The sequence below is a fragment of the Carettochelys insculpta genome, chromosome 2, assembly GCF_033958435.1.
Source record: "Carettochelys insculpta isolate YL-2023 chromosome 2, ASM3395843v1, whole genome shotgun sequence".
Lineage (NCBI taxonomy): Eukaryota > Metazoa > Chordata > Testudines > Carettochelyidae > Carettochelys > Carettochelys insculpta.
In genome coordinates, this window is record NC_134138.1 from 239,179,549 (window position 1) to 239,206,112 (window position 26,564).

The 26,564-nt window shown below is 44.0% G+C and overlaps 1 protein-coding gene across 1 annotated transcript in view; it reads right to left on the minus strand.

The window, feature by feature from the left end:
• ITGA8 (integrin subunit alpha 8) overlaps positions 1-26,564 on the minus strand; it is a 222,826-nt gene that overhangs the window by 69,296 nt on the left and 126,966 nt on the right. The window contains exons 21-23 of the mRNA XM_074986273.1: positions 24,150-24,239; positions 12,370-12,449; positions 6,473-6,553 (exon numbers count right to left, since the gene is read on the minus strand). Of these exons, the coding sequence (XP_074842374.1) occupies positions 6,473-6,553; positions 12,370-12,449; positions 24,150-24,239 (251 nt within the window). The remainder of the gene's footprint in view (positions 1-6,472; positions 6,554-12,369; positions 12,450-24,149; positions 24,240-26,564) is intronic.

Genomic DNA, 26,564 nt, shown 5'->3' on the forward strand with positions numbered 1-26,564 from the left:
AAGGCTTGGCTATGAGCAAGTGGGAGTTACTGTAACATACATAACTCAAAGAAAAAAATGAAAAACAGAATAGCCAAATTCCAAAAAGAAGCTTTACAAGGGATTGGTCAATAATTCTTCATGTGTTTTAATAACTTATTTGATGAAGATATTTTCCCTGCCTCAGACATGGCAGAATAAGTCACAAATATATTCAGCTAATAATATGATGGATTTTGTCAAACTTCCTTAATAAAATATTCAATTATTCCTCCTCCACATCTCTCCTGAGAGTTGTGATTAGTCAACGTATGTGATGGTCAGTTCCTCAATTAGCAAAATCTCTCAGGCAAAGGTCTTGTGATATTTCTTCACACATTTACCATTTTGAGGCAAATACCAAAGGCAAAGCAACAATCACATAAGGTGGAGTGGGCTGACTATAAATCATTAAAACCATGTCTACACTAGAGCACTCTTTTGAAAGGGCGCCTTTTGAAAGAGAGTAATCGGAAGATGTCCTTTCGAAGGGGAGCGTCATCATATGGGCTGGGGCTGGCACTGTCGATGAGCGATGTTGAAAGGGCCACCCACCACATCAAAAGGAGCTGGCCAGGCCGTCGAAAGAGAGCATCTACATGCACCAACACCCTCTTTCCAAAGAATAGGGTGGGAAACACCATGGACGGGGTCGCAGAGCAGACAAGCCCTTCCAGGGCTGCAGCAAGCCGCTCCTTTAAAGGGCCTCCCCCAACACCCTCAGCCTGCACAGCATGAGGCCTGCGGAGCTGCCACAAGCCCCAAAGACACAGTGCCTGCAGGAACGGACATGGAGAAGCAGCAGCTCGACACCCCATTTGGCTGCCACCAGCAGAGTAGTTGCCCTGCCAGCCGCAGCAGCAGTGGCTGCCCTGCAGCTCCTGACAGGGGAGGGCACCCCCAGGGGCAGAATGGATGCCCCAGACTATGGGGTCCTCTTTCCTCCCCTCTGGGTGCTCCACCGGCTCTGGAGCTACCCCACCAATTCCAAGTGGTGAGAGCAACTGGTCCTGGGGGGGACGGGGGGGGGGGGGCATGGGAAGATGACTGGTGGCTCCGGAATGTCTGGAGGAGGAGGCAGACATTCCTCAAGCTCTGCCAGTGGCTGTCTCCGGCCCTGAGACACTAGAACACCTGGATGTGGTGTGCCCTCCCCATGGAGAAGAAGGTCGCCATAGCTGTCTGGAAGCTGGCCACTCCAGATAGCTACTGCTCCATGGGATACCAATTTGATGTGGGCAAGGCCACGGTTGGAGCTGTTGTGATGGAGGTAAGTAGATCTGGGCATGCACCCACCAGGAGGTGGGGGACCCAGGGGGGTGTGCCAAGGGACTCAGGTCTGTGCCGCTGGCTGGAGGAGGGACCTACATCCCTCAGAGGGACATCCTGCTGTGGGACACCACATTGCCCCTCTCCCTGGTGGCCCATGTGGCATACCCACTTCAGCCATGGCTTATGCGGCCCTATATGGGCCACCCCAGCCCCAGCCAGGAGCGCTTCAACAGCCAGCTCAACCACGCCTGTCAGGTGGTTGAGCGCACCTTTGGCTGCTTGAAGGGGTGATGGTGCTGCCTCCTGGCCCGCTTGGAGGTGGGTATCCTCAATGTTGTTCAGGTGGTGGGTGCCTGCTGCACGCTCCACAACATTGTGGAGAGTGAGGGGGAGGCTTTCATGCAGGGGTGGGTTACTGAGGCCGGCACAGCCTACCCCCAGCCAGCTGCCACCCCTAGCCACCAGGCCCCACCAGGACAGGATCTGCGTCTGGGAGGCCCTGTGCAGTTACTTCGCCATGAGGCCCCAGTAAGTGCCACCCCAGTCACCTCCGGTGGGTCTCCTGCACACTCCCCTGCCACCCTGTACACTCCGCATCACCACCTCCCACACACTGTCCCCAGCCTCCCGCACACTGCCTTGCCCACTAAGCACACACAGCATGTAGAGGTTTTGGAAAAGTAAGTGGTTATACTGTGCACTAGAAAAACATGTGGATAGTAATGTATGGTAAGCATAACAGAATGTTCAACTATTTTGGGGGGAGGATAACTACTTACAGGAGGATGGGGGCTAACTATTTACAGGAGGAGGGGACCTAGGTGGCCAGCCCAGTGGGCCATCACTCCAGGGCAGGGGTGGAGGGCCACAACCCTCACCAGCCCCAGGACCCACGCCCCTCCTCCTTGTCCGGGGTCCCCAGTGGGACTGGGAGGGAGTGAGGAGTACAGGGAGGTAGGGCCAGGCATCGGCCTCGGCCCAGCAGTCTGGGCCAGCGGAGCCCTCTCCCGGAGGGGCTGGTGGGTGGAGCCACAGTGGGAGAAGCAGCAGGGGGGTAGCAGGTGGGAGCAGAAGGGGAGGCAGTGGGAGGGAGCAGCCAGGCCAGCAGCTCCCAATACGTGGCTGCCATATCTCAGAAGGTGATGAGAAACTCCCCCCAGGCTTCCTGGAGCCAGACGGCCTCTCCCTCCTCGAACCGGAAATGGCACGCTGCCAATTCCACCTGCCACCACATGGAGGCAGTGAGATGGGGGTCCTCCGCTGGCCGCCTTTGACTCTGCTGTGACCAGGCCCATCAAGGTGCTGGGGGTGGCTCTGGTCGGTCATTGTCCCTCACTTCCGGGGGGCTGTCTAGGACCACTGATGGGGCAAGGCTCTCCTGGCCCTTGGATGGTGCTGCTGCAGAAACAGGAGGGAAGAGAGGAACAGGCTGTAAGTACCAACCCCTGCCCCTGGCCTTTTCCACTCAGCGCCCCCATGGGCAGCAGGTCCCCATCCTCTGCCCCCATTAGTGGGTACGGTGACCCTGTGGGTGGCCCCTTGGCGTGGTCCGCCCCCGCACACCTCCCCCTGAGGGCAGGGTGTGGTGCTGTCCATGGGAGCAGGTGCTGACAGGCACTGGCAGCCTTGCCACTGTCCCAAGGGCTGTGGTTCAGTGGAGCCCTGGCGGGCCTGGATCTGCCATGGGTGTGGGAGACCCCTGGTCATGTATGATGCCCCCACCCTGTGATCCAGCATGTGTACCCTGTTGGGTACATACCTGAGGGTCCACCGCCAAGGTCAAGGGATGGTCATCTGGCTGATGTCTGGCTGGAGGTGTGGCAGGGGAGGTCTATGACCCGGTCTCCCTCTTCACTGGCGCAGTCCCCGGCTGCAGCTGGCTCTGTTTCTGGCCCTGGTGGTATGGGGCTGGCTGACAGTCCTGGCTCCTGCTCCTCTCCTGGCTGGGGCTCCATTCAGCAGGGGGTGTGACCCCACAAAGCTGGACCCTTGGGATCCCTGGGTGTGCTTGGAGGGGGGGCCCTGGGGGTCTTCATGTGGCTGGCTGGTGGCCATCGCAAGCAGGGGGCTGCTTGGGGTTGCACTGAGGTATGCAGGGGCAGCACGTGTAGCAGCTGCTGCCTGTGCGCTTTCAGCTTCCTGCAATGGGGTTTCTGGGTCCTTGTGGCTTCAAGAGCTGCTGCATGCACAGACCATAGAGTCCCACAGGGCCTGGGCAGCACGTCTCTGCCTAACAGCTGACCACTGCCACGGCGGACCCTGCTCTTTAGAAAAAGCAGGACGTAGCGTTTCTACACACATCCCTTTTATAAAAAATACATTGAAAGGGTGGCCTCTTCCTATTTTCTGTTTGGAAGAGTGGTTTCAATTCCTGCTGCGCCGACCATCGATGTCATGTTTGAAAGAGCACGCAATGTGCACAGGCACGCTGCACACTGCTTTGAATGGGGGCCTGTTCTTTCGAAATATTTGCCAAGTGTAGACACGGCTCAAATGAAACAATTCTTACGTTTGCTACACACCCAAATTTTCAGCACCCTGGGCAGCAACCCAGGTCTACTGTCCCCACGGCCTATTTCTGGGTGAGATTTCTAATATTTGATGTTGGTTTTCCAAACAGCAGGTCCAGCTGTTTATCCATTTAAACAGGTTTTCATTAAAAGACATGCATACTGCAGTGTAGGGAAAGCATTACAGTAGGGAGGCAAGTAAGAACCCATAGAAGAGTAATCCAAGTGATGCACCATGCAGACATTCAGCATGTTAGAGTCATCACTGAAAAACAGGAGACGCTTCAAAAGGTGAGAGCTTTGCCCTCCAAATAGCAATGTTTCAAACCAGCTCTGTTGCCAGTTGTTTGCAGTGCCTTCCATTAGTACACATTGGTCTGAGATATTTTCTCACTTGCCTTCTCATTCTCAGAATTATATAAGACAAAGGCCAATTCAGGCAATACATGTATTAGAAATCATATATGCTATATTGATATTGGCCGTGTCTACACCAGCCAAAAACTTTGAAATGGCCATGCAAATGGCCATTTCGAAGTTTACTAATGAAGCGCTGGAATACATATTCAGCGCCTCATTAGCATGTGGGCGGCTGCACCACTTCGAAATTGACGTGGCTCGCCACCGCACAGCTCGTCCAGATGGGACTTCCTTTCAAAGGACCCCAGCTACTTCGAAGTCCCCTTATTCCCATGAGCGGATAAGAATAAAGGGACTTCAAAGTAGGTGGGGTCCTTTCGAAAAGGAGCCCCATCTGGACGAGCCGCACGGTGGCGAGCCATGTCATTTTTGAAGTGCCGCGGCTGCCTGCATGCTAATGAGGCGCTGAATATGTATTTCAGCACTTCATTTAGTCAACGTGATTTTATATCATTTTAAGCGCAGCACATGTGAGTCAGAGAGATACTGTGCTAAAGTGCTACAGAAATCTCTGAGATGTATCTTCTTAAATTTTGTATCTTAAATCTTAAAATGGAGCTGTGACCATGTCTTTTGCATGACCTGTAGGGTACCCGGGATGCTCTTAGCTGCTAGAGATATAAACAGTAATACAGTACATTCATTTTATGTATTGGGTCTAGTTTAGATATCAGCAATTGCATATAACTGTCCAAGCAATAATTAACACTGCATATGCAAAATCTTTAACACTCCTCAGGACCAAAGTGAGAAAGCTCACAAGAGTCACTATTGTTTTGCATATTTATCATAAGTGCCTCTTGGTTCTTTCAAATATATGTGAGAGTATAAAAATATAAGAACATAAGAACATAAGAATGGCCATACTGGGTCAGACCAAAGGTCCATCCAGCCCAGCATCCCATCTGCTGACGGTGGCCAATGCCAGGTGCCCCAGAGAAGGAGAACAGAAGACAATGATCAAGTGATTTATCTCCTGCCATCCATCTCCTGCCCTTGTTCTGAAGGCTAGGGCACCATACTTTATCCCTGGCTAATAGCCATTTATGGACCTAACCTGCAAAAATCTATCAAGTGAATATATGTGAATATATGGTGAATATTGGTCTCATTCACACCAAAGGCTCCCTCTAGCTCACAACTGGATTAGAGGAAGAGGTAAAAGATGTACAGTGGGCAAATATGTGATAATCTGCTTTTCCCCATCCAGGCTTCATCCTGCTCTCTGTAACAAAAGGTTTAATACCCTTTTCAAATTGCTTGTCATTTATTATGATAATTCCAGACTCAAGAACTGAAGCTGCAGTTTTTATGTGCAAATACAATTGACTATGTGGCTACGTCTATGCTAGCACACTACATCGAAGTAGCCTATTTCAACTTAAGAATATCGAAATAGGCTACTTCGATGTGTATCGTCTACACGTCCTCCAGTGCCGGTGCCGTCGACATTCAATGTCGAAGTAGCGACGGAGAACGTCGAAAGGAGCCACCCTGGAAGGAAATGTGGAGTGTCCACACACACAAGTGCTCCCCGTTGAAATAAGGGGCCAGCAAAGCCCCAAACCGTTCCCTTAAAGGGCCCCTCCCAGACACACTCAGCCTGCACAGCATGAGATCCACAGAGCCAACCGGTTGCAGACCCTGTGAACGTAGCATGGACCCCCAGCTGCAGCAGCAGCAGCAGCCAGAAACTGTGGGCTAAGGGCTGCTGCGTGCAGTGACCATAGAGCCCCACAGGGGCTGGACAGAGCATCTCTCAACCCCTCAGCTGATGGCTGCCATGGAGGACCCCACTACTTCGAAGTAGTGGGACGCGGATCATCTACACATGCCCTACTTTGACGTTGAACGTCGAAGTAGGGCGCTACTCCCATCTTCGGATAGGAATAGCGATTTCGATGTCTAGCTGCCAGACGTCGATTTCTACATCGAAATAGCACACAGCGCGTGTAGATGCGACGCATGTTATTTTGACATTGTGCTGGCTACTTCAAAGTAGCTGGCTAGTGTAGATGCACCCTATGAAGACAACAGGGGTCTGTGTGGGCACAGAGCCCATGTACCCCATGTACAGCAACAGTGCCTAAAGTTCCCATCCTGAAAAGCTTACGTGTGTGGTATTTGCCTGAAATCAGTGAGAGCTGAGCTCTAGAAAGACCTTGAATGTCTGAGGCCTAAATAATAAATAAGATTCATTGAAATAATGTGCATTGGTTAGAAGTATGAATTGAAATTCTAAAAATACTTACCCTCTGATCTGCACTTGAGCCATAGCACTGATGTTGAGCTGAAGGTTAACCAAATTGCTGGTGGGATTAACCTTATTGGAGCTGGAATAGATTTTCATACATGTTAGTTAGGTTTCAAATAGAAAATCAGAAAAACAATCCAAATTAGAAACACCAATAATCAACCATTAAAATTAGAAATACTAACTCTGACATTTCAGAATTCAGCTTAGTGTCTACCATCAGCTAATTAGAAGAGGTTAATATTGGAAATATTATAAGACAGACTTTAGGACCTAATTATTTTGTATGCAAGCTTGCATACAAGTTTGCATACATATGGACATAAATATATTCATGTGTATTCATGTATTTCAAGGCACCTGCTATGAGTTAACAAAAGTTATATTGTATCCTAAGTTTCTGTACGGTCTTATATACCATTTTTATTTGATTTCATCCTATATAAATTAAAACCTCAATTTTAGGAACACTGTCTTATGGATGACCATGAACCACATTTTTTTGCCATCAGTCATCTTTCTGCAGCCTAAAATATAGCCTAATCCTTTAGCCCCCATTCAAAGAGTAGTACAGGTTTGAAAATACTTAAAGATTTTGTAATAAAGAAAAGATTAAATAATATCAAAGAAAATTCAGGCATACTGTATTTTTTTTACCATTTGTTATATACACTATCATTGAATGATTATTAAATTATCATATGCACCACACCTACTGTAATTCTCAAATGTTCGATTTTATGAACTTTCTGATCATATGAATTCCTCAGTCTCAAATTAATTAATAAAATAGTGATTCTACTCTAACAATTGATCTCATCATGTTTTATTAACAAATTAAATCAGGCTCCTATTAGAAAACATTGTTATCTGGTTATGATACAAAAGAACAATCACACAGAGAATTTGTTTAGTTAGGTGATGACACTACATACATCTGGTCTGATCTTGACATCTGTCAGTGTAGCAGAATCCTAGTGAAATCAAGTACAGTTTTCTGCATGAAAACATGGCAAGGCTAACTAAGAAGTTGTCGTCTGTTACTGTTTGACTTTTGAAACTCGATACACTTCTGAGTTAGAAGAATTATGAAATTAAATGAAAAATCCCTTAGGGAACAATTGCTGAAATGAACTACATTTGTCCTCAGTCTTTCTATCCCAGATCTCACCCAGTAATAAAAATCAATCTTCAAATTTAAGACATGAATTTCTCACTTTTCTATGAACACATATTTAGGCCTTATCCAACAAACTCCCCCTTGTGCATGTTGTCCTTTTCATTGAATCACAGAATCATAGAATTCTAGGGCTGGAAGGGACCTCAGGAGGTCTTCGAGTTCAGCCCCCTGCTTCAAGAAGGATCAACCCCAACTAAATCATCCCAGCCAGGATGTTGTCAAGCTGGGACTTAAAAACCTCTAGGGATGAAGATTCTACCACCTCTTTTGGCAATGCATTCCAGTGCTTCACCACCCTCCTGGTGAAGTAGTTTTTCATAATGTGCAACCTACTCTTCTCCTTCTGTAACTTCAGACCATTGCTCCTTGTTCTGCCGTCTCTCACCACAGAGAACAGTTTCTCTTCATCCTTTTTAGAGCTCCCCTTTAATAAGCCAAAGTCTGCTATTAAATCACCCCTCAGTCTTCTCTTTTGCAAACTAAAAAAGCCCAAATCCCTCAGCCTCTCCTCATAGGTCATGTGCTCCAGCCCCTTAATCATTTTCATTGCCCTCCACTGAACCCGCTACAGCACATCCACATCCTTTCTAGGCCTTTCGATACTGGGGGGCCCAAAACTGGATGCAGTATTCCAGATGTGGTATCACCAGTGCCAAACAGAGGGGAACAACAACTTATCCAGATCTGCTCGAAATGCTCCTCCTAATGCACCCCAATATGCCATTAGCCTTCTTGGCTACAAGGACATACTGTTTACTCATACCCAGCCTTTCATCCACCATAATCCCTAGGTCCCTTTCTGCTGTACTGCTGCTTAGCCAGTCAGTCCCCAGCCTATAACAGAGCTTGGGATTCTTCTGTCCCAAGTGCAGGACTCTACACTTCTCCTTGTTGAACATCAGATTTCTTTTGACCAACTATGACTGCTCATAAGATTTTTTTTTCACTTCAGTATGACTGCTCATAAGATTAGGGACTATCCATTTGTTGTAGGATTTGTGGACTCAAAATCATATACATATGCAATATAAATATTTAAAGATTTCAAACTCACTTTCATCATGAGACGAATGATAGTAAGTTTATAAGCTTTCCCAAGCAAGCCTAAAGGGCCCCTTTCTACCAGAGTTTGAGCCTGTATTGCTGTCACAATTTACTATTATCACATCTGGGTAGCGTAAGTTACATGGAAACATTTTGAACAGGCCAAATTTTTCGTTAACTAATGAGAAGTAATAGGGTAATTCTGTTTTGATCCAGGGCTTCTGGGTCCAAACTGCTAAATTAGAGGCAACTTTAATGTGTTTGTAAACTGGTGCATTCTCTTTTCCAAGCGCTAGTTTAGTTTTTGATTTACTTCTGCAGTGTCACATATTTGCAGTCATGGAAAGCTGCCTGGATCTACAGTTACAGTTAAAATATTTATTTTTTGTCAATACAAATGTAATCATAGCATTCATTTATTAGGGTAATATGCACACCAGTTCCTACAAGGGCAGTATTTTCCTATAGAGCTCATATGCTCAGACATCACGGAATCAGATTATGGTCAAATATGGTTCATGGTATTTCCTCATTATGCTAGTCTTTTAAATAAAGAAGTCTATGTACTGACATACACTGCACACCTCTCAGATATCTAAGGAAACTATTTGTGCCTAACAAAATTCATGTTAAAAAAGGGACTATGTTTGACACGCAATGCTAGTTCCTTGGTATCACCACATAAGCAAAGCTTCCCTTCTTGCCATTACACTTTAGATATGTTGAAACATTTTAATTTTTGCATATTATTTTGGAGCAAACTAATCAGTGGTTTCCTCTAACAAAAGCGCACATGCTGAGAGACATAACCAAGTCAAACACGTTTTATGCTTCTTCTTCTATTTCTGTTAGGTCATTTAATTTTGCTTCACTTTGGTTTCCTATTTCCTTATGATTGTTTTATCCTTTCACTAAGGAAGCAGAAATAAGGCTTAAACTTTAGAACGTGTGTAAGCTTGTCTGCTGCTATGGAAGGAAAGTTGTCTCCTAAGTATTGCAAGAGACATTTTCACTACAGCAAGAGGATAAAATAACACAGAATTATCTGGATTCCTTAAGAATTCAGATTTGTTTAGAGTAGAGATTTTCAGGCTTTAACCTCTATCTAATCTAGCCATATGAAGAGGGAGGGTAGTCAGAACCCTCAAACCCATACGTGACCCTGTATTTTTCACTTGGGAATTTATTTACAGTGTTATCAATGATGCTAGCTTTACATGAGCCACGTGCAGGCATCTTATATTTAAATTTAAATATAGCCATCACCTCTCTCCTGACTGACACATACACTGAAACTAACCCTAGCCAACAGTATAATGTGCTGAATGAGTGAGAGGGAGTATGGCAAATGCTGTCAGGAGATGTGCTGATCTAGCACATTTCCTGGGCATTCTCCATTGATGAGGCAATCAGGTAGCAGCACCCTCAAGTTAAAACTGTCTTCATCTCTGGGCAGGAGGACTGAGGGGGCTGAAGCGTGAAGCTTCCATCTGTGCTCTCTGGAGAAAACAGCCTTGCATTTGTTTTTCTGAGTTTCTCCTGTTTAGGTGTTTACCCATGTGTCCATCCCACCACCAGGAACACTTGCAAACGATGGTTTTATCATTTGAAAAAGCTGGGTTATTTATTGTAGTGAACAGGATCAAGACACTCATTAAAGGCCAGACTGTGGCAATGAGGTTAGGGCAAGGAGAGACATCAGGAAGGCTCTGGTTGGTGATCTGATGAGCACAAATGCCATAGGAGAGTGTTTCTCAAACTAGGGTCCTGAGGTCTCGAAGCCCTGCTGATGGATTTCTTCCTCTCCCTCCCAGTACCTCATGGGTCCCATGGCTAAGGCAGGGTCCCTCCCTGTCCTTCCTCTGAGTGGCTCCCAGAAGCAGCCGACAGTTCCCTGTGGCAGACCCAAGGCACGGGACAACCAGGGAGGCTGTGGGGACTGCCCAGTCTGAGTGCCAGCTCTATAGCTCCCAGTGCCCAGGAATTGCAACCAATGGAAGCTGCGGGGGCAGCACTTGTGGGCAGAAGGGTAGCATATGCAACCTCTCTGGTTGTCGCTGCAACTGGTGGCTTCAGGAACCAGGCGGCTGCTTCCAGAAGCCACAGTGAATTCCAACAGGACCCTGTCCTCCTCCCCGTGCCCCTGCCCAGAGTCCTCTCCCACACTCAAACTCCCTCTTACAGCCCATACCCCACACCCCAGCCCCTCCTGCACCCAGAACTCCTCTTCCCCAGCCCTATCTCACAACATGCTGTCCCAGCTGGAGCCCTCACACCTCTTCTGCACCCCAAATTCCTGCCCCAGCTCAGTAAAAGTGAGTGAGGGTGGAAGAGAGTGAGTGATGGAGGGAGGGGGATGGAGTGAGTGGGGGAGTAGCCTTGGAGAAGAAGCAGAATAGCTGTGGAGCAGGGCCTCAGTGAAGGGGGAGGGCAGAAGATCACTGAAAATTTTAAAATTAAAGTAGGGGTCTTCAGTTTGTTAAAGTTTGAGGACCACTGCAATAGGAGATCTGTCAGTCTGTGGAAAACTTCACCATGTGTGTTTCTGCCACTGCTCTATATCATCTCAGTTTTTGTACTAGGGAGTAGGAAGAGATGGGATGGCATGTCATGGAATGATGCACTGCCCATCAGAGGGACACTTATTATTAGCTCTTCAAATCACATCACTGTGGCTACAACTAGCGTAAAAACTTCGATGCCCTCCACCCTATTTCATGTGATTTCTGTCTTCTTTTTTTTATTGTCACTTATAACTCTTATTGAAATGATTATTGAGAGAGCTGGTTGGAAACTGGAATTTTGGTTGCATGGGAAATTCCAAAGTTCTGTTAATTTCTCTTTCCAAACTGGAACAAAAAATCTGAAGTCTCAAAGTTTCCTGAAAATCAAAAATTATAATTTTTGCTTAATTTGGAACCACCAAATCATTTTGGTTTTAATTTTGTATTACATTAAAATACTAAAGACACCAGACATCATAATTAAAAATACCAATAAAATATTTCCATCAATAAGTAATCAAAATTTGGTTTGACAAAAAATGCTGCTTGATAACTTCTTAGAGTTTGATTTAAAAACATTTCTCTTGTCAAGATCACAGGTCTACATATTAAATGGTGTTTTCATGGTTATAAAGCTCTGAATTTTTGAATTTCAGAATCTATTATCATTAAGTAATTATTGTCTGACCGTGCCATAATTTTCCACAAGTGAGAAAATTTAAAAATAAAAACAAATTGGAAGAAATGCTACCAATTTCGATATTATCCAATCAAAATTTTGTGTACACACACATATGCATATTTTGATTGGATAATATATATAATTGAATTTTGACATGCATTTCAAGGAGAGCCACCTTGAGCAATTCTGAGGGGGAATATCAAGTATAAACTCTCTAAAGCTAGGATCCAGTGAACCACTGAGCATAGCCAGAAGAAATAAATTTTGAAAAATGAAAAGACCTCAATATGTTCCTGCAGCTGATCTAGCTAAAAGCTAGCAGAGTGGTCTGTACCCGTTTTAGAATTGTTTAGAAAATAGCTGCAAAAGAAAATGTTATAGAATAACTACATGCCTTGTAGAGTTACAATGAATTATCTTAGCACTAGCTTTGAAATACAGGTATATAGACTTTAAATAATTGTGTGCTTGGTAAAATATCTAACCTTTTTACTTGCAGTTCAAACTTGATGCTGAAATCGGCATTGTCAAAAAGCTGAACAGAAAATCGGATGCCAGCGGAAAACTGGGAAAAAACAAACATTGTGAGTAAGATTTAGAAATGAGTTAAATATTTTAAATGTCTGGTTTCTTTTAGTGAACCTGATCAAGACACACGTTAAAGTGTCCACCCTACACCCAAAAACAAATGAAAGAGTCAGTTATTAAAGTAGCAGTTTTGAAGATATGACTCATCATGGGGAAAACAGTACTCTTTAAAGTTATGATTTGTACAAGCAGTGTGTAATTGTGCATTAATGACTAGTAACAGGACATCCTTAATCTAAAACTGAGTTAATAAAAAAAATATAGAAGCAGATTACTTAAAATGTCTTTCATCTGGAACTGAACCTGCCAACAGTGACCAGCCTTTAAATGCCTTAAATTACACTTATTGCCTTGGATCATAAACACACTGGGGCTATGTCTACACGTGCACGCTACATCGAAATAGCTTATTTCAATGTAGGGACATTGAATGTCCCAATGTAGGGACACTGAAATAGTCTATTTCGATGAATAACGTCTACACGTCCTCCAGGGCTGGCAACATCGACGTTCAACTTTGATGTTGGGCAGCACCACATCAAAATAGGCGCTGTGAGGGAACGTCTACACGCCAAAGTAGCACACATCGAAATAAGGGTGCCGGGAACAGCTGCAGACAGGGTCACAGGGCGGACTCAACAGCAAGCCGCTCCCTCAAAGGGCCCCTCCCAGACACAGTTGCACTAAACAACACAAGATCCACAGAGCCGACAACTGGTTGCAGACCCTGTGCATGCAGCATGGATCCCTAGCTGCAGCAGCAGCAGCCAGAAGCCCTGGGCTAAGGGCTGCTGCACATGGTGACCATAGAGCCCCGCAGGGGCTGGAGAGAGAGCGTCTCTCAACCCCTCAGCTGCTGGCCGCCATGGCGGATCCCGCTATTTCGATGTTGCGGGACACGGATCGTCTACACGTGCCCTACTTCGACGTTCAACTTCGAAGTAAGGCGCTATTCCCATCCCCTCATGGGGTTAGCGACTTCGACGTCTCGCCGCCTAATGTCGATTTCAACTTCAAAGTAGCACCCAACACGTGTAGCCGTGACGGGTGCTATTTTGAAGATGGTGCTGCTATTTCGAAGTAGCATGCACGTGTAGACGCGGCCTGGGTGTGTCTACACTAACCAGCTACTTCGAAGTAGCTGGCACAATGTTGAAATAGCACGCGTTGTGTGTACACGCGCCGTGTGCTATTTCGACGTTGAAATCGATGTTAAGCGGCGAGACGTCAAAATTGCTATTCCCATCCGAAGATGGGAATGGCGCCCTACTTCAATATTCAACATCAAAATAGGGTGTGTGTAGACGATCCGCATTCCACTACATTGAAATAGCGGGGCCCTCCATGGTGGCCATCAGCTGAGGGGTTGGGAGATGCTCCGCCCAGCCCCTGCGGGGCTCTGTGGTCACTGTGTGCCCAGGGCTTCTGACTGCTGCTGCTGCAGCTGGGGGTCCATGCTGCGTGCACAGGGTCTGCAACTGGTTGTCGGCTCTGCAGACCTCGTGCTGTGCAGGGCGAGTGTGTCTGGGAGGGACCCTTTACGGGAGCGGCTTGCTGTTGCCCTAGAAGCTCTAGTCCAGCCTGTGACCCCATCCACAGGCTTTGCTGGCCCCTTATTTTGATGGGAAGCGCTTGTGTGTGTGGATGCTCCACATTTCCTTCCGGGGCAGCTCCTTTCGACATTCCCTGTCACTACTTCGACGTTGAACGTCGATGGCACCAGCCCCGGAGGATGTGTGGACAATACGCATCAAAGTAGCCTATTTCGATGTTCTTACTTTGAAACAGGCTACTTTGACGTAGTGTGCTAGTGTAGACATAGCCACTATGTTTTGACCAGAACCCTCCTTGTCTTCCCTGAAAATATTGGTTGCAGGTCTTATATGTCCACATGTGGAAACAAATTCTTCCTAAACTTCATCAAGGACCACTGGGAAACTGGCTCATGAAGCCTCCATTTTCAGCCAAATGTTGGCATTATTATACTCTTCTGTTCTCACTTTTCATTTTCTTTTTGCAGTTGAAGAAATGGAAGATACCTCTGCATGCCGATGTGGCATTTTCAGTGTCATATACACTATAATCCAGTTTTCTTTTTAGCACTCAAGAGGAATTCATTTCACCATGCACTCACGCTTCTAGTCACTATTTGGTCACTTCTCATGTTTGACCAACCATCCTGAAATCATGTCAGCTTCGACTCTTCAAGTCTTCCTTTAATTTTCCCTCTCTTTCTTCAAGTGGAGCACAGGATGGTGGATTGCAGAGTTTAAATCCATCTAGAGAACTATTTTAGGGTGAATACATTGCAGTCTTCTCCTTCAGTTATTCATTTTGTTCTATGTGAAATGCAATATTGTTAGCTCCAAGTTCAGGTTTTGGTCTTACAATCATTTTAACATCGTAACTGCTGATGACCCTTGTCATTGCAGTGTCTAAGATGAACAGAAACCACTACTGAAGGAAAGTTATGTCAAATAGATGCTAGAAGGCCTGGAAGAGACATAATTTATCTTAATGGCTACTTTCTGATGAGGATAATGGTGGTGGTGGTGGTGGCATTAAAAATTTATCTCCAACACACATATATTTAGAGTATTATTTAATGAAGCAAAATCTTTCACTTGTATTACTGCTGGAACACTTTTTACAGTGAGGATGCTGAAAACCAGTGGTCCTCAAACTTTTTACCTTGCACCCTCCTTTAACCGCTTTCTGTGATCCATCTCCCCAAAGCTGGGTCAGGACCAGGCTCCAAGAGGCAGGGAATGAGGGTCAGAGGACTAAGGCTGGAAGCACTGCAGGGGGCTGGAGGAGAGCTCTGGGTGTGGATCTTGCACTTGAGACCCTGTGTGTAGGTCTGGGAGCACAGCCTCAAGTGTGGATCCAGCAGGCACAGAGCCCCAGACATGGCTCCTGCAGCCAGGACCCCAGATGCAGGGACAGAAGAAGAGCCTCCTTGCATGGATCCTGCAGGAGGAACCCTGGTGTCCTTCCTGCAGGTGGGAGCCAGCAGCAGGCATCCCATGCAAAACTTGAGGGTACAGTAGCACTCTCCCACAACCCTAGTTCCTACCCCTCTGTTTCACTGAGTGAAAGCAGAGGAAGGAAGTCAAGATTTGTTCCACTGTGTCTAATGGTCAGCGTATGGTGAATTTTTATTTCCATGTTATTGTAAGATTGAACCAGTGAACCAGAGGTTCTGTTTCCCTGTGATCTAATGGTGCAGATATGCACTGCAGTTTTGATGATCTATTAGAGCTCCATCAGCCTGGGCTTAAATCCCTTATTTAATACTGGAACAGCACTACTACTGTAAAATACTAATGAGCTGCAGATGTTGCCTCTGTGTGGCTATATATCTATTCTGTGTCTAACAGTAGTTCATGCTACTAACAATAATGGAGCAAAGATGCTCATATATGCCACAGTGCCCAGTATGTTGCTGGATCTCTAGCTGCAGGTGCATTTGTACAATATTAACAGAAGATTATAAATTTTGTTGGGATTATATTATCATGAACCAGGTCAGATTCCCTATGGCATTTCTTACATATCCTTTCCTTTATTATTATGGCACCCAAAATTATGCTGGGAGACAGATGGCTTCTCCTCACTCGCTGCCTACATATGACTCAAATTAATCTTATTTTTAAAAAAGTGTGTTTTATGGCATACAAAAGGTTCAACATTAGCAACTGTGATGACTGAGTCTCTGTATACCAACAAAACAGGCAAATCTCCCTACACTCCCACATCATCATCATCTTTTGTGTGACAACTTCAGAAGTCACATTAAAGGTTGATGACTATGTTTGTTATGAATGATATGGCTTTCAGTACCTGGAATGAAGCAAAGCTGCCCTTCCAAAGAAGTATTTTAAAAGGCAGTTATTTACTACCTATTCCAGAGCTCAGATGTCTTCTCCACATTTATGTACCATCATCCTTAATTTTCCATTTGTGCAGTAGGCAATGCAGGCGTGTGGTTCTAATTTGGTTCATTGTGATTCATATCTTATGTGACATGGTGAAACCATATGGTGGAGCTGCAGGATCCAAGAGCAGGTCCTGATTTGTGATCCGGCTACTTTTTCACACTCTCCACCTCTTGTCTTTTGGTGACAGTTCTGCTGTTTTGAGAACTTTGTTCACCAACAAAAGTGCTCCTGGACTTCTGGTGGCATGTCAAATGTGGAGGGAAGGTAAGAGAACTGCACAGATGGGGAATTCTGAGTTCACTTTCACATACTCAAGTTGCTTATGGGATGGTGATAAGATATGCATGGGATCAGAAGTTTCACTGTCAAAGTTGACTTCCATACCTCTTGACTTCCACACATAGTTCAATTACACATTGACAAGTTTCATATTTATGCCACCTGCAGCAAGTATATGCTGTATGTACTACTCAGCTGCTGAGAAACGAAAGACCAAGGTGGCAGTCTGCAAGGTGTGAGAATCTGCTCCACAACTAGTCCCATCTAGTTTGTGGAGTATATTGTTCCTAGCATTTATCCTACCAACTACCTTCATCAGATATTGATGATATGTGGGCTTCAATCCAGAACCACACTGAGACAATATGGAAAATACTCATATGTGTGTTTGGAACTGTGCAGAAGGCAATATTCAAGCATTACTTTTGCATGGCAGCTGCTCAGATGGAACATAAGAAGAGTCATACTAGGTCCTTCTAGCTCAGTATCCTGTCTTCCGACTGTGGCCAGTGCCGAGTTTTTCAGAGGCAATGAATATAACAGGAAATCATCAAGTGATCCATCCCCTATCACCCATTCAAAACTTCTTGCAAACAGAGGTAGGAACACTTCAAAGTATGGTTTTGCATCTCTTCCAACACTGGCTAATGGTCACTGACGGACCTAATGTTCATGAATTTATCGATGTTGGGGTTTTTGTTTGAACTTTGCTGTGTTCTTGGTCTTCACAACATCCTCCATCATAGAGTTCCACAAGATGACTGTGCGTTGTATAAAGAAATACTTACTTTCAATTGTTTTAAACCTGCTGTCTATTAATTTCCTTTATTGACTTCTAGGTCTTGTGTTATGAGTAAATAACATGTCATAATATACTTTCTCTACATTAGTCATGATTTCATAGACATCCACCACATACCTCCCCTTAGTCAACTCTTTTCCAAGTTATAAAACCCAATCTTATCAATCTCTCCTCATGCATCAGACAGCCATGGTCATGTTGACGTAAGTTTTTAAGAAATTTTGGAAGATTCTGTCTTGGCCTCCAGGCTTGCTAAGCATGGTGAATGCCCTGGCTTTATCTACTTCCTCTCTAGTGGCTGGGCAGTTGGATAGGGAATGGTAAGTGCTTTTCCACGTTAAGTGTGCTTTATCCCTATTCATTTCCAATCTCCATTTACCTTGAACATCTCTTGATAAAATTATCTCATTAAAAACTCCACTGTTGGGAGACACCTCCCATTGGTATGCAGAACAGACCTTACTGGAACCATTGAACACTCATCAGAAATGGTAATGGCTTTGGAAGTGCTTCAGTCTTCAACATGATCAGTCTGGTACCTTTCCATGTACAGGTTCTAGATAAGCAATCCAGTTACAAAATATTTAGAACCAACTTCTGCCTCTTGCCCTGTGCTTTTGTGCAGATATATTTACTGTGGAGTGGAAGCATGAAAGTTCAGCCAACATTATGGGCCACACTTTGTGGGTTTTCCAGTTTTTTAATGTGCAAAATCTAAGTATATTTTGTGAACAGTAATGATTTCAAAGTTATGGATTTACAAAAAGCCAGGGTCTATCTTGCTCCTAATAATGTATTCTGACAATGTGACACTGCATACCATTCTAAGTTTTACTGCAGCATAGTATCTACAGGATATGTCACTGGATAAGTTGGTCTTAAATTGCTGGAGAATTGTAGAGGCTCCAAGGTACTGAAGGGTCAGTATTTTGTCGCAAATTAAGAAGAATCTTATTGGGCTTCAGAATGCTTGATTGTGATCTCAGCCCCCTCCAGTGTCTTCAAAAAATCCTTTTCTGATTGAATATTTTAAAAGCAACTGATCTCTTGCCAGAGCATAACTGTTTTACAGTGTTGGAGGTAGATCAGAGCAGCTGTTTATGAGTTTTGTGATTTGTAGAAATTACTGGTATTTCACTGTTAGAAATCAGCTAATTTGCTTTTCCATCACAAAGTTCAGAAACTGTCTGGTACAGGAACCCCTGTCCTTTCGTCTTCCATGAGCACTAGTTCCAGAGTTAAAGCTAGCATTCAAAGCTTATGTGGTATGTCCAGGCTTGTCAATGTCTGGATTTTTTTAAAACTAGGGTCTTCCCTTGACTTTTTAATGCTTGGTTCCTTTCTTATAAATAGGGCTTCTGATTTTAGGTTTATTAAAAATAAATAAATAGTAATAAAACACTCTTGATACAATACATAAACTGGTGTTTATCCAATAAGCACCAGAAAATCACAATAAATGCTTATTTGTGTAAGGGTTTGTCTACAAAGAACACTAAAGCAGACTATGGACTATGATTTCTAACATGCATGGATATGCTAAACATCAGATGGCCTGTGCAAAAACCTCTAGTGAGCATTAGGGAGCATTTCAAAGAGATTACAGTTGTATATATTGTAATGAGTAATGTATATAATATAAATGTATATAATGTGCATTACTCATTACACTATATACAAAGAGAAAGCCCCAAAGTCCCATAGCTTTTGGACATGAAAGTCAAAAGTTGTTCTAAACAAACACTTAAAAAATACTTCTCCCCCAAACTATAATGTTCTTATGTTTTAAATGAAGCTTTCTGTTTACAAATTTCCCACGCCACCTTAGGGTTGGAAGGGACTGACAGGGTCATCCAGTCTTCATTTTAGGAGTATTTGAGGAGTATTTTAGGACTACTGTTTAGGAATATTTGGTAACATTATATTAATTTCAGCTTTAGACCTCAATCTGCAGGAAAACAGGAAATGGTCAACTATGACGTGAGAATGACAAATATGAGATGGCTGAAGAGATCACCAGTGCTTTAGGGTCACATCGTGTGGGACCAAGAAAGGGCCGTAGAAGTGGAACTGGCATGCTTACACTACATGGGGAAAGTACGAAGGATGCAGAGAGTCAAAGTCCAGGGTCACCCTGAATTCTAGTGTGGGTAGAATTTCGATTAAGGCTGATGTAGGGGCCAGGCAGGGATGAGGCCTTCGGATACACGGTAGAGTTAAGTATGCTCCAACTCTCAGAGTGCTCTGGAGCTGGAGTAATCCTGAGGAAAAAATGGTGGGAATGGAGCACCCACAGGCCACCTCCCATATTACCCACCAGCTGAGGGGTCCCAGAGACCCACACCACTCCATCTTTTCCTGTGCCTCTTGCCCACCATGATCAGCCATTTTGTGGTGCTCAGGAGGATGCAGTGCACTTGGGGAAGGGGCAGAACTTGTCAGGAAGAGGCAGGACAGGAATGGAGCAGAAGTAGGAAGAGGTGAGGCCTTGGGAAAAGAGGTGGAGTGGTGTCAAGGCCTGGAGCAGAACTGGAGGTTGAGCACCCCCAGCATTTATGGAAGTTGGCTCCATGGGTGGAGGGCAGCAATAGCAACAGAGTGGTTCTGCTTATACTCCACAGCCTGACTGGATAATTCCATACCTACCTCCACTCTCATACTCAGATCCTCTCCAGTTATTGCAGGGAACTGCCCAGCCCAGTGACAGGGAATAAGCACATTATTGAGACAGGATTTATCCTTTATTTGATATGTTGTTAGCACCCTTTAATGTTCATTCTGCATCTCCTACACTGCCACTTACACGTGGTACAACCTCCCAGAGCACATCTGCTCTCATTTAATCCCTCCCCTTTTTGCCATGCTGCTAACAGTTAATGCATATGCAAGTTCCCTATTCTTGCAGAAGCAGTTACGCAGCTTGCCTTCAGGCCCACCATCTACTGCCTCTATTTACCTTCCACTCATCACATTCAGAACTTCACACTATATTTCCTCCATAGCTCTCCCTTTTCTGCTGTCATCTCTTTAACATAAAACTCAAAACTTTCTAGACCTCTTTGCCAGGCTCAGTTAAGCCAGTCAGTTAAATTGGCTTCAGGAGCTCTATAGCTCTTTCTTTCATGCTCACAGTCCTTTGCAGCCTTCATTGCCTGTCAGAACACTGGGCAAGGCAGACAGAACTAGTGGCAAGAGCTTGGGATTCTAGAGCTGAAACCAGGGGTTACAGCCAGTATAGAATCAAACTGAAGGTGAGAGCTGGAGGCAGGTCAGGAATTCAGTCAAGGCTCAATACCAGATATTGGGGGCCAGGTTGGAGTTCCAGAGGTCAGTCAAGAGTCAGAATCCCTGCGAGAGTCAAAGTCAGTACCAGTCATTTAGGAACAGGGAAGCAGGGCATTTGTTGCTGCTGCAGCTGGAGATCCAAATGTTGCCTGACACACATCCTGCTATCTGCTGGAGCCAACCAGGGATCGCTAAGGCCCTGTCAGCCAGATCACTCAAGGCAGAACTTCCTTTGGCATTGAATCTATTTAGACTGTGAATCAGTAGGAGTAGGCAGATTACAGATGCCAAAAGGTAGAAGCATGAAGGTCCAATTGCCTGATAACCTTACAAGCATGGGTTCAGGTCCTGTCAGCTCTTACATAGCCAGAGCTTCTCCCACTCCCTGCAGGTCCCTCACCCAAGTGTGTGCTTGAAGAGGGTCTTCGTAGATTTCTCTCCTAGCCGTTTTATCTTGGCACTCTAGAATGTTCTCAGCTATCTTTCTCCAAGCATGCTCAGTCACCAGACTTTGTCTGATTAACCTTTATATTTCCCAGCAGATCTGGCTTCGAGTTAGATGTTTCCATCACAAAACCTATGGTCTTGTTTGCTTCTCTTGGGGAGGTAGTCTCAGCCTGGAAGAAGTGCAGCTCAGTCTGAAACCTATTAAAGCATCAGCTCAATCTGTGACAGTTCTCCTTCCTTTGACTCTTTATTAGCCCTTAGGTTGCCATTTTCTGAGCAGGCCTGTCTTGCATATTTGAAAATCACCAAACAGAATGGGATCTACTACAAATAATACATGAAGAAACATTTGCTTCATGTGCTGCAGGATTGTGTCAAGACAGCAGTCTAGAAAATTGCCATCTAGAGAGAGTTTAAGGAGACAAATATCAATTTCGCTAGTTGTTGCTAACCAATATATTGGTTAGCTTAGATTATGAAATATCCTGTATGCAATAATAACCTCAGAAACCAGCTAAGCTCCAACAAATTTAAAATATGAGCAATACTAATTTCCAGTTAACAGCTATTATTCTATATGTTGACAATTCATTCGCAGAGGCTCAGGTTTACTAAGCACAACTTATGTAACTATACAAGTTAGATTTAACTACAACTTTGATATTTACTTAATGAACATGACATTAGCCCTCTGAATTATGGTTGTATGGTGGCAGTCACATAACCATAATTCAAAGTGGGTAATGCTATGGCCATTTAACTAAATATGAAAAATGTAATTACACCTAGGCTCTTTAATAGGTATGGAAGTCATGGGAGATGAAACTCTGTCAGGTTTGCCTGCTGGAGTTTTTCCTTAAGACTATATCTACACTAGCATTTCCCTTTCGAAAGAGCCATGCAAATGAAGGAAATAGAAAATGCAAATGAGACACTGATTTACATATCTAGCACCTCATTTGCATATTCTTCTTTCCAAAGAGGAAAAGCAGTGTAGACGTAGCTCTTTCTAAAGTAATCCCCATCTTTGAAAGAACACTTCCTATTTTTTTAGGAAGAATTGTTCTTTCGAAGATGGGGATTACTTTCAAAAGAGTCGCATTCACACTACTTTTTTTCCTTCCAAAGAATATGTAATGAGGTGCCCAATATGTAAATTAGTGCCTCATTTGCATTTTCAGTTTCCTTCATTTGCATGACTCCTTCAAAAGAGGAACACGAGTGCAGACATAGCCTAACTGTTTGATATGAGGAAGAGGGAGAGGATGCTCCCTGTGGAATGAGCAGCACTTCTGCTCCCAAGCCAAGAAGATGTTAAAATCTAAGCCAGATCCAACAACCTCCTCAGCCCATCTTTACTCACTGTAGCCAGAATACTTGCCAAAAAGTGACAAGGTGATTTATGCTGCAATTAATTTGATTTGTATTGACCTTCTCTCACAGACATGTGCTCATATAAACACAGCACAATGCACAAGTTGACAAATTCTCTGTTTCAGCTCAAGAGAAACCCAAAACAGGGAAATTAGGGGACAGATGTGGATTATAATTTTCTGCGGTGCCAGAAAGAATGCATTTCTTGTACAGCAGTATAGATAACAGATTTGCCTACAGCAAACACATTGTTCAACAGTAGCATGGATAAAATAGCACACTGCATTATGTTCGCCAGCTCTATATGTAACTACAGTAAACTCTTTCATATCTGGCAGCCCCAGGACCAGGAGCTTGCTAGATATTCAAATATTCTGGATAATAGACAGGTATATCTAGCAATGCATAACACTAAAGAAAAACAAGATTAGATATTAGGAAACAAACAAAAATGTATGCAGAGTGCTTTATTTACCAACAACAGTAGTATTTTACACTGTACACTCATAGGCTGTGTCTACACGGGCACAAATCTTCGAAATAGTCATATTTCGAAGCTTACTAATGAGGCGCTGAACTGAATATTCAGTGCCTCATTAGCATTAGGATGCTTCCAGCTGCTCGCCGGGGCTACGCGGGGGTCCTTTTCAAAAGGACCCCACACCTTTCGAAATCCCCTTATTCCGATCAGTAAGTGAGATAAGGGGATTTCGAAAGGAATGTCCTAATGCTAGTGAGGCACTGAATATTCAATTCAGCGCCTCATTAGTAATCTTTTAAATATGGCTGTTTCGAAGATTTGTGCCTGTGTAGACACAGCCATACTGTATTTGCTGTATTTATTTGTATTTATTTTCACTATACTGTACTTATGGCAAACATAACTAAAATTTACTTATGATTAAAATGCCAGTTACTTGAGAGTTCCTGATGATAGAATGCCAGATATTAAAGAGTTTACTGTACAGCCAATGCTATTAATATAACATTCATCAATAAAAAGATTCATCATATATTTTTAAAAAAGTAATTCTTTATCTCAGAAAATATTTGCAATGATACTATTGTGAGGCAAACCTCATTTGCACGGGAGTAAATCAGGATTCAAGAGAAAGAATTATATTGCAGTCAGCGAAACCAGAACTGGGCCCAATAGGAGTTCATTTACACTATAGATTTGATCCAATATTCTTTTTTGAAGCCACGTAAAAAGGATACAATGAACACACAGATAATGCTAGGAATAAGGATTCCTACCTCATTATCATGGTGAAATGCCAGTGACACTAAGGGAGTTAGTTCACCTTTACACTGGTGTAAGTGAGAGACAAAACAGGCCAAAAAGCATGATTTTTTTTCAAGCATCAGGTTACTAGTCTTAAGCCTGTACAGTGTTATATTTTATTACACTAACAGTTTCCTGTGTAGATAAAGAAGTTTTTCTAGCTGCTGCTTATTGGGATGCATTCTGCTAATTGAGTCGATTTCCATTAGCCTCCCTTAAAATTCAATTAGATAAAATCAGCAAATGCATCTGGTTTACTCTTACATTCGTTGCAGCCACCATGGGATTTCCAAGGTCACAAACCACCATTCTAGTTTCATTTGCATTGTAATCACAGCTCAATACACGCAGTGCCTGTAACAAAATAAGACCAATACTGAGTTCAGAGGCCTGAGCAAAGTGTATCCTGCTAGGAAAACGATACTTTGTGTTTGTGAAATTTCTTTTGATTTCAGATCTCCATGTGCGGCTCTACATGGTCACTTAATTGGTTACTGTTGGTCAGCAAAGAGCGTCTGACACCAAAAAGAAACAAATAGGAATCTAGCCAGTACATGGAGAGCAAGCGAGCGAGCATATTTCATCTCTTCCCAACTCACAGTCCAGTACCCTCTTGTCTAGCCTGTACTGTTCAGCGCTCCCCATGGCACTTCTGAGAACAGTTGTGAAGATACACTCTCATCCTCCTTTAGCAAAAAGGTGTTCATATTTTCTCTAAAAGCCAATGTAAAGTTTGTTCTGATGTGTCTCCCTCCATTTCCCTGGCAGCTCACGCCTCTCATATCAGATATGTGAAAAATAGAAAATCCTATATACAAAGTGCTAAGTGGAGAGGAAGCAGTAAAGTATGAGACAGACTACATATGAAACAAAATAAGATCAGTCTTTTCTGTTTTCCTCTTTGGCATCCTTAATAAAATAAATAAATTCAGATGTAACAACACAAGTCACTTATATATGGAGATATACCAACCTCATGGAGCTGAAATGGACCTTCAGAGGTCATTGAATCCAGTCCCCTGCACTCACAGCAGGACCAATCACTGCTTGTAGAAGAATTTTTTTTTTATTTTTATTTGCCCTGGATCCCTTCATAGGCCCTGCAAGCATTGAACTCACAGTTCTGGGTTTAGCAGGCTAATGCTCAAACTACTGAGCTATTCCTTCCCGGATAGGCTAAAATTCAGAATGCATCTGGAGTTATTGCTGTAGGTCTCTCTCACCTAATTTTATTTAATTTTAAAGCTCCTGCAGATTAAGTAACATGACAGGTGATTCTTCATGTAAGAAAGGAGAGAAACCCCAGGCTACAGCTGCAAGTTCAATCCATGTCCTTCTTAGCTGGTGAAGAAGAGCGTGGACCTACCGAGCCCATTGGACCTACAGCGTGGACCTACTTCTCCTTGTTGAACCTCATTAAATTTCTTTTGGCCCAATCCTCCAATTTGTCTAGGTCACTCTGGACCCTATCCTTACCTTCCAATGTATCTACCTGACTCCCTATTTTAGTGTCATCTGCAAATTTGCTGAGGGTGCAATCCATCCCCTCATCCAGGTCATTAATAAAAATGTTGAACAGTATTGACCCTAGAATTGATCCTTGGAGCACTCCACTTGAAATCCCGCGCCAACCAGACACCACAGCTTGTGATTTGGAAGCTTCTCTTAGTTGTATGAAGAAATCCTCGTCTACCTCATCTACCTGATCTGGTGGCCTAAATCAGACACCAAACACAACACCGCTTCTGTTGCTTCCACCTCTAAATTTAACCAAAAGACATTCAACTGTCTTTTCTCCCTCAATGTAGTGGAGCTCTGAGCAATAATTTTGCTATCTTACATACATTGCCATTATTCCTCCTTTTCTCCCCTGTCTGTCCTTTCTAATCAGTTTCTATCCTTCCATGACAGTGCTCCAGTTATGTGAGTCATCCCACCAAATTTCCGTCATTCCAATCACCTCTTACTTAGACTATGCCAGGGCTTCTAATTCCTCCTGTTTGTTTCCCAGGCGTCTTGCATTTGTACACAAACACCTTAGATAATAAAACCTGATGTGAAGAATGAACTCCTGAATAGTGAGTGTCACTGCCTCAGGAAATAACGACCTTATACAGAGGAAAGTGATGACAGGAAGACAGTTGAAACGCCTTCTGATAACCTGCTCAGAAAGTTACAAAACAGTAATCAGCCATAAAGATACTCCTTTGCTTCAGCCCCAAAGTTACACAGCGATATTGCCAAGGCTGGAAATAGACAGACCAAAAGACTTTAAAACAGTTAAAGTCAGCATCTAGAGTGCAGGGGAGGCAGCTGTCAAGCAGACATTCTCAGAAGAAGAGCCAAACAGGGAGATGTGGGCTCAATAAAATGCGTCTGATGGATCTGGACCTTCCCAGGGATGGTAAGCCTTAGAGAGAGAAGACACGCAGAAAGACACTTAGGCCATGTGTACACTGGCACAAATCTTCGAAATAGCCATGCTAATGGCCATTTCAAAGATTACTAATGAGGCGCTGAATTGAATATTCAGCGCCTCATTAGTATTAGCATGCTTCCGGCCATGGCACTTTGAAAGCGCTGCTTTCAAACGGCCATGGCTTGGCACGGCTCCACAGGGGTCCTTTTCGAAAGTACCCCATACATTTTGAAATCTCAGGGGAATAAGGGGATTTCAAA